This window comes from Saccostrea cucullata, unplaced genomic scaffold, assembly GCF_032062105.1.
Source record: "Saccostrea cucullata isolate Sc308-1 unplaced genomic scaffold, CSIRO_AGI_Scuc_v1 ctg12548, whole genome shotgun sequence".
NCBI classification, from domain to species: domain Eukaryota; kingdom Metazoa; phylum Mollusca; class Bivalvia; order Ostreida; family Ostreidae; genus Saccostrea; species Saccostrea cuccullata.
In genome coordinates, this window is record NW_026920912.1 from 8513 (window position 1) to 17884 (window position 9372).

The 9372-nt window shown below is 33.6% G+C and overlaps 1 protein-coding gene across 1 annotated transcript; it reads left to right on the forward strand.

The window, feature by feature from the left end:
* Positions 1-1957: 1957 nt before the first annotated feature.
* Positions 1958-8927, forward strand: LOC134258639 (CD109 antigen-like; the record flags this gene model as incomplete). The annotated part of the gene is made up of 6 exons (XM_062741186.1): positions 1958-2107; positions 3193-3381; positions 4024-4173; positions 4265-4402; positions 8122-8185; positions 8755-8927. Coding segments are annotated over exons 2-6 (699 nt in total), but the record flags the coding sequence as incomplete, so codon positions are not given.
* Positions 8928-9372: the final 445 nt, after the last annotated feature.

Below are 9372 nucleotides of genomic sequence, written 5' to 3' on the forward strand. Positions count from 1 at the left end.
GAGTTTTTTTCAGCTGGTCTGAATGAAGGAAAGAGCTGCTAGTTATTAGAACCTTTGGCAGTAGTTAGACAGATTAATGGCAAAAATGTCTAGTGGATAAAAACTAAATATTACTATGGATGTTAAGCTTTCATTAGAGCTGCATGAAGTAAATCTTAGTACTACCTGGTTTAGTGGCTTAGCGCTGCTAATAGTAAAAAGCTCATTTCGCGATTTCAGACAGCATTAGTAAGATACTGTTAGCACATTAGAAGTTTCAGAGTTGTTGAATTTTTTAAAAATAAAATTAGAGATTTGATTTGTACATTTTAACAATCAAATTTTATTTAGAAGTGTTATTTCCCCCTCTGTAAATGCATTGCATAGACAAAATATAACCATGTAACTATTCAGTCATTTGTATTTTCTTGTATGATGTATATATATATATAAACAGAAGAAAAATCTTAACCTTTTGTCTGTAAATAAAAGTGAAACTACACATCATCAGACACCCACATATTTGACCACAAGACAAGAGGGCTTGATGATGGCCCTTTGGTTGGTCTCATTTCCAGGCATCTGCAAACTAACGGGCAGTAAGTTCCTGAAATAAGTACTATTTATGTGCAGAGGAACTATCAAATACATGAAGACAATGATTTTGTGATGGAAATGAAAGGCTGAAATCCTTCTATATAGGTTTTATGGGACAATTATGCTCCCTTACGATTACTTTTTTAGCACACCTTGCCAAGGACAAAGAGCTTTTACTCTATTCTTTCTATATAGCCACCACTGGCATTGGTATTACATATAGTATTAATCCCTGTTAAAACTTTATGAGCTAGCTACTCCATTCCCTTGGACAATCTTGATTGGATGTTGCATTTAGGAATGGTCACTGATGGAGATGAATCAGAAACTAACTTGTTATATTACAAATAGTTTAGATCCTGATTTTTGTTCTTAAACAGATTTTTTGTCATTAGAGTATCATTGTTATTAAAACGGGGGCTCGGGAGATTTGACTCGCATCTCAATTCGACAATGCATTATCTTGTTTCTAATGAAGTTGACTGGCAGGTTTTACTTGATGACTTGAACAAACTTGAATTCATACTTAATAAAAATGATAATTGCCACAATGAGTTCTAACCCTTTTTTGTTGTCTACTCAGTACCGATTTCCTGCACTTTTAATTAAATTCAGTCATAAACCAAAAGTCTATGGCTTCAGAAATCACCTACATTTCATGCACAAATTTTTATGTTCATGTTCATTTTAAAAAAACTCACTTTTAGCATGTAGTTTCTTTCACACATTCCTGAAAATGAGATAGAAACAATTTCAACAATATTTTATGATTAAGAATACTTGGAAACTGAGCTATATTTCTTTGACAAAGAAGCGTCATTTTATGTCATTCTCAAGACAAGATGGATCAGCACTTGTCACTACCATATTAAGCCATGTATAGCAAATTACAGAATTCTGTCAAGAGTTGTTTTAACATAGTAAAATCTTTGTATACCATGATATTTTTGACATACAAAAGTTGACATACAAAAGGAAAACAGCTGAACTAGAATTTTATAAAGTGGTCTGTGACAAGGATGAAGATCTATCTGTATTAGACATTGTATGGTACTGAAGACATTCTTCATGAAATGGTCGAACAATATCATGTGCAGACATGAGTAAATTAAAATGACAATGTAGAGGTCAGTCTCAGAATCTAATTTTCCACAGCGCCATTGTTTGGCTTTGATCCCCTGTGAATGAACTCAGAGTGGAGCTGTAAACATGCTACACATGCTTCCTGTTTTGACATAAAGAACTACAGGGGGATCATATATACCAACGGGCCCATTAAACAGAAATTTACCTCTACACCTTTATTGAATGAATTCAAATAGGTTATTCATCCTGAAAACAACTGTCTCCATTTATATACTTGTAAATTTGAGAGAAAATTGCAGGTTATTATGATCATTGATTACTATTCCTAAAAAAATTGGTTTAATTAGTATTCTTTCCTTTCTTTCAGTTTAATGTTGGAGATGTTGCCAAGTTTAAGGTGCACAAGTCTGACCAGTCTTCTCTGGATCTAACAGTTTTCTATCAGGTAGAGTATCCCAGTATATACCAGGTAGGATATACCAGGTAGGGTATCCCAGTATATACCAGGTAGGGTATTCCAGTAAATACCAGGTAGGGTATTCTAGGTAGGGTATCCCAGTATATACCAGGTAGGGTATCCCAGTATATACTAGGTAGGATATACCAGGTAGGGTATCCCAGTATATACTAGGTAGGATATACCAGGTAGGGTATCCCAGTATATACTAGGTAGGATATACCAGGTAGGGTATCCCAGTATATACTAGGTAGGATATACCAGGTAGGGTATCCCAGTATATACTAGGTAGGATACACCAGGTAGGGTATCCTAGTATATACCAGGTAGGGTATTCCAGTAAATACCAGGTAGGGTATTCTAGGTAGGGTATCCCAGTATATACCAGGTAGGGTATATTAGGTAGGGTATCCCAGTATATACCAGGTAGGATATACCAGGTAGGGTATCCCAGTATATACCAGGTAGGGTATACCAGGTAGGGTATCCCAGTATATACCAGGTAGGGTATACCAGGTAGGGTATCCCAGTATATACCAGGTAGGGTATCCCAGTATATACCAGGTAGGGTATCCCAGTATATACCAGGTAGGGTATCCCAGTATATACCAGGTAGGGTATCCCAGTATATACCAGGTAGGATATACCAGGTAGGGTATCCCAGTATATACCAGGTAGGTTATCCCAGTATATACCAGGTAGGGTGTACCAGGTAGGGTATCCCAGTATATACCAGGTAGGGTGTACCAGGTAGGGTATCCCAGTATATACCAGGTAGGATATACCAGGTAGGGTATCCCAGTATATACCAGGTGGGATATACCAGGTAGGGTATCCCAGTATATACCAGGTGGGATATACCAGGTAGGGTATCCCAGTATATACCAGGTAGGATATACCAGGTAGGGTATCCCAGTGTATACCAGGTAGGATATACCAGTATATACCAGGTAGGATATCCCAGTATATACTAGGTAGGGTATTCCAGTAAATACTAGTTAGGATATCTCCGTATATACCAGGTAGGTTCAGTTAAGACATGTCTGTCACCAGGGTATTGTTTATGATTGTAGGTTTTCAGTAAAGGCATGTCTGTGACCAGTGGTACAGTTGACTTTGGACAGACTACATCAGCAATACTTCCTGTGACTGTCAGCAGGTGGATGTCTCCCATGGCAACAGTAATGGTATATGGTGTATCCAATGGTTACCTGCTTACAGCAATGCAGAAAATCAAAGTCAACCTCAATTTAAATGCCAAGGTAACAGAGAAATTTACAAGACCTTAGAAATGCATATATTTACGTCCAATGTATACTTTCACCTTTTAATTGTTGCAAAAAAACAAGAAAAGGCCAAAAAAAAAATAATGAATAGTTTCTCAGGCCAAAAAATTCAAAATTCAATGCGGCAGGCAGGCTTTTTTTTTTTTTTTTTTTTTTTTGAAGTAGGTTTGACTTTTTTTAAGCCAATTGTTTAATAAAATGATAATATCTACTAATTCTTAATTTTTGTTTTCTGAAATTTGTTAAAATATGTATTTAACTTTAAATAATGTTATTCCAAACATTTATTTAAAAGTTAATTCATAAAATACTGTAAATTTAGAAGAAATGTATTGTATTTCTAATCAAAACGTCTATCTTTGCATTTATTAAAAGGGGAATAACTCGATTTCCTTTTTCAACTTGGAAAAATTGAAAATTGAGTTATTTCCCTTTTCAATATGTCAATAAAATTTATCAATGCATCTGTTTTTGAACTGATGCGGCGGTGCCTGAGAAACTATGTATTAATTTTTTTTGGCCAAACTTATGTAATTTAAGGTAGATCTAGTATCATTATGTAGTTCAAATTTCCTATTTAATTCTCCATGTTCTACTTGAAAATTTTTATTACCACAGGCCAAGATGTCGTATGGGATTTCTCGAGCTGCGGTGGGGTCAGATGTCACTCTTACAGTGACCACACCAGAACAGAACTCGTACGTGGCAGTGGTGGCCATTGACAAGGGATCGGAGCTTCTCGGGACGATAGATATCACAGAGAAAGAGGTATCGGTACACAGCAAAAATAATTCATTATGAGGTGGGGAGAAAATGTGAAAACTATTGTAAGCTATTGCATTACTTGTTGATTTTTCAGATTTTAACAGGCTTAGAGATGTATGCTATGGGAAGTAATCCAGAAAATGGACCTAATAGACCTGTGATCATGAACAGGAAAAAGAGAACTGTAATTAATCCTTACTACCCATCCTACAGCACAGCTAAGATTCTTACAGTGAGTACAAGCCAAATCAGGCAACACAAATGTTAACTGTCCAACAATTATCTCAAATTTTACCAAAACATTATCTGATTCAAATTAATTATGGCTTAGCTGTATTATCTTTATCTATGAAGTATGACAGTTTCTTAGAATAAATATATTTATTTATAATCATGATAATGTCCAGAGAGATACAGTACAGGCAACGCGGATCCCGTATTAGACCGCGTCCCCTCCGCGGTGTATTAATCCTTTCCGCGTTACACCGTCGCGGGTTTTGATCGCGGTGCTACCTGAGACCGTGTTTACACCGCGGCGGGGCCCGCTACCGTTATTCTTCAACTAGATGTTCTTACCTGTAAAGTATTGTCGATTTTTAATCGTGTCGAAATGGGGGGGGGGATTACGACCACATTAATATTAATAGATTTATACCATTACATGGATTCTTTAAAAATTCATTTTTAAGTTTTATCAAATTGTTTAATAAAAAACATCTTTCTTTTTTTTTTTTACCAATGGTCACTCAAAATTAATTAATTCTCAAAAACGTCTGTTAACAGTAAATGAATACATGTACAGTATAGGATGAAATAAAGTCGAATAATTTATTGAAAATATTAACTTAAAGTTTATTTTCAAAATCAATAATGCCACCCCAAATGATCTTCAAATTGCTAAAAAGGTATAATTAAGATTTAAAGAATGCCATGATATCGCTTCTCTTTATATGCACTGTAATCCGGTGTTCACAATTAGCCCGTGCAGTTGCAGTTACATGTAGCTATGTGTTTATTTATCTGCGAGATTATATCAGTCATTTGGTTTCATTTAGAAAAGTACCGTTACTTCTGTATACATGTCTGTTATAAATAATAGCATGAAAAACGATGATAGATAATGATACATAATTACAATTAAATTTTAACAAAACACGCCTAAGTGTAGGAATACCGTTGCTCCATTATTATGCGCCACACTGTAAGACTATGAACTAAATATCGACGATTTTTTTGTGTGTGTGGGGGGGGGGGGGGGTTCTTGTTAATAAAATAATCACAGGTATTTCTATTCATAATATCAATAATATCATAGCTAGTATTTGAATGTATTTCTATTTTCTGCTCTTTTCGAAAATTACTAAAATCATGTTTATGACATAAACAAATTTCAGATTTTTCCGGTTCAAATAAAACACAAACATAAATATGGGCTCTTAAAATATTTGAACACACAACATAGAAATTAACTTATTTTAATCAGCAAGTTGCCATATGCTTAAGTTTTCAGATGTCTGTGTAACCGTTCGGTTTTCCTCAGGTAAGTTTGGTGTGGAGTGGAGCTTACTGAAGCGGATGAGAAGCCCGGAGGGAATGACGCTGTCTCGTGTACATACTACCTATATACACAGAATGTTACCTGAGTGTATTACCTGTATGCGTTTTCCTACGACATTGTAAAACGAAGCCGTTTTTTTTTTCATGTGTAGCTCATGAATTAAAATGCATGAAATAAAGAATGTTTTTGTTGCAAACAGAATCCTTTTTAAATTTTTTGTTTCAAATAAATATTTTCAATAATTCGACAATTTTAATATACTGTGTTTTTCTTAATCAAATTTTATAACAAAAATACATTTTATTTTACCACCAAAATCTGTCGTTGTAATCTGGGGACAAAAAGGGAAGTAATTCAAATGTACATATGCTAAACGAAAGAAGAAAGTGGATCATAAACAAGTCTCTCGATAAATAACAATAAAACTTAGACAAATTCGACAAATGGTCAATAAACTGATAAATCAGCGGTAGTTTTATTCGCTAGACTTAAGAAATTGATATACTGATCAAAAAGGAGGAAAAACGATCATGCACGTGCCCTAATATTGTGATATTTTTCTTCTCTCTCTCTCCTCTCTCTCTCTCTCTCCCAATCTTCTAACTGGTACAGATATAAAAAGACACGAAATAACATAGTAATGGATCATTATTTGATTTAATTAATATCAAATACTTCATTAATTTGTTTTAAAAGTTTTTTTTTTTTTATTTTATTCTTTTTATACACTCCGTTAAAAAAAAAGCAACAATAATTTGACACAAATTCCAAGGCTAATATCGCATCTGAAAATGATATCGATGAAATAATAATGAAACAATGAATCAAATGTGTTGTTGAATGGCTAGACAACGATGTGCACATCCAGCGAGCGTTACCCAAGGTATACTATAAGACAGGTGTGAAAACCCCAGGGCATGTCGTTTCCTGCTCAGGCACTGCTAATCCCTATACACAGGAAATGATCGCGGCTAATACTTAATACACAAAGAAACAGAATTTGTCAAAGAAAACAAAAGTACATGAATTTTTGCATTGAATATTTATTAATATAAACTATAATTTCGTCTGTGAAGTTTATCATTACATCTGCACATCCTATCTTATCTATTGAACACGAAAATTGAGAAATATTAAAATTAAAAGAAAGACATTGTATTAAAAAGTAAAACATGTTAATGTGAAGGTGAAAAACGATATTTTTTCTTGATCTCTTGTATAAAGTTCACGTGCTCAAAGTTAACTCTCGTCAAAGAATGCTTTCCAGTCATTTGACAATTTGAGAAAAATGCCTGCACATTTATATAAAAGAGGGAAATACATTAATATGTATAATATATAAGAAAATTAATTAATTAAATTAACTTAATTTGGGAACAGAACATAAACGATGAGAAATAAAGAAGAATAGAACTTTTTCTTGATATCTTGGATAAAGAAAATTTAAGTTCACGTGTCCACTACATGTAACTGCAAATGCTCGTCATCGGATGTTTTCCGGTAATTTGACACTTTAAGAAAAAGCCTGTACATTTTATGTAAAATAAATCGAAATTGATTAATAAACAATATGAAGATGTACATTTTTTAAAAGATGTACATCTTTTTTTTTCAAATGAATGCTGAAAATCGTTCATCGAAACTTAAACAGTCTGAGTTCAACATTTATTACAGTTTGCATATAGTATGAAGATTAAAAAAAAAAACTAATTAAATTTCTAGTATTTAATTTTGTTTCTTGATAGATTCTTAATAACATAAAATAATTAACCAATTGCAAAGACGTAACAATTTAATGAAATTTTCTATTCAATTTCAAAGATTGATATGTAATTTTAGAAACAAAAATAAACTTATTTTTTCTTAGTTTAAATTCTATTCATAGCAAAATTTATTAATAAACACACGGGTTTTTGTTTTTGTTTTTTTGTTTGTTTGTTTGTTTGTTTGTTTTTTTTGTTTTTATTTTGTTACAGGGAAAATTCGCAAATTTCAATTCGGGGAGATAACTCCCGTTTGTTTACGATACTAATTGTCAGTAATTGATCGATGATTTAACCGCGGCGGGGACAGGTAAGTGATGAATTTCCCGCGGAGGGAACGCGGTTTACCTGTCTACCTGGCCAAATACCGCGTTGTGATTATACCGCGGCGGGGACGCGGGAAATACGGGATCCGCGTTGCCTGTACTGTAGCAATATTCATATTTAGAGGTCTCTCCTAAACTGCGAAAATTGAATCCTTGCTAAAAAGTCTGCTTGCATGGTTATTTGAATTTAGCTGATAAATCTATAAAAATGATATGAGAAAAGATTCATTAAATCAAGGACATTTTACATTAAGAAGATATTTTTAATTAAGTGTGAATGATACAAAGTAATATTTTGTTTAAGATGGCTGGCGTGATGTGTCTCACGGATGCCACTATTCACAAAGAAATGGAGAGCTTCATTGATTGTAAGTTGATGTTAAGGCATTCTGATTTTCAGAGGATACAGTAAAACTCGGTTATAGCATAGTCCTGGGGACCTGTGAATTTAATTTGCTATATCCGTAATTCGTTATATCCATATAACGAATTTGTATAACTATATATAGCAAATTCGCAATATGAATATTTTCCTTCAAGAAAGCGTTGGTTCTTTTTTGAAATATTTTCTTCATTTAAGCAGGAAGTCAGTAGGATTTTGAAAGTGTTAGATAGAATTTATATCCTTGTGAAATCAAATTATTTTTCTGAACCTTGACAATGTCTACAGTTGAGCTTTGATTAGTTTCTTAAAGTCTGTGTTCTTGAATACCATGGAGATGTCAAATTAATTTTAAAGTCAAAACCACTATTCTTTTAAGTATTTTATACTTGATATATCGAATCCTGGGATATTTCAAAGATTTTTCTCCGTCCATTGACTTTGATTTAATGAGGTTTGACTGTATAAAGAAAATTAAGAATTCTTCTTATTTCTGAAATCCAACTTAACAAACCTGTCATATTTTTACGAAGTATCTTTTCTGATTAATTTCAGTTGAGGAGTTCGCAGAGGGAGCAGTTGCTCCAGGTAATAAAAGACAAGACGATGCCCCAGCTCTTCCAGGCGCAGTAACTGCATTTTCAAAAGACGAGACTAAAATCCGGAAAAATTTTCCAGAGACCTGGATCTGGATGGATGGGAAAAGCGGGTCAGTTTATGTCAGTAATGTAAGAGATAAAATATAGGTCAGTTTATGTCGGTAATATAAGAAATAAAAAGTGGGTCAGTTTGCCAGTAATATAAGAGATAAAAAGTGGGTCAGTTTGTCAGTAATGTAAGAACTGAAAAGCAGGTCAGTTTATGTCAGTAATTTTTCAGCTGAAAAGTAGTTAAGTTCATGTCAGTTATGTAAGAGATAAAAAGCAGGTCAGTTTGTGTTAGTAATGTAAGAGATAAAAAGCAGGTCAGTTTATGTCAGTAATGTAAGAACTTAAAAGTGGGTCAACAGTGTTTCTGCTAAATTTTAAAACCAAGGGTCATTATGACATTAATGTGTAGATTTAAAGACAATGGGAATGCAGCAGTAGATTTATTTTTACTCCTGTGTAGAATTTTTGTCTAAAAGATAACTCTATCTGATTCTTACTTCACCCTTGGTATACTCTTGGATTG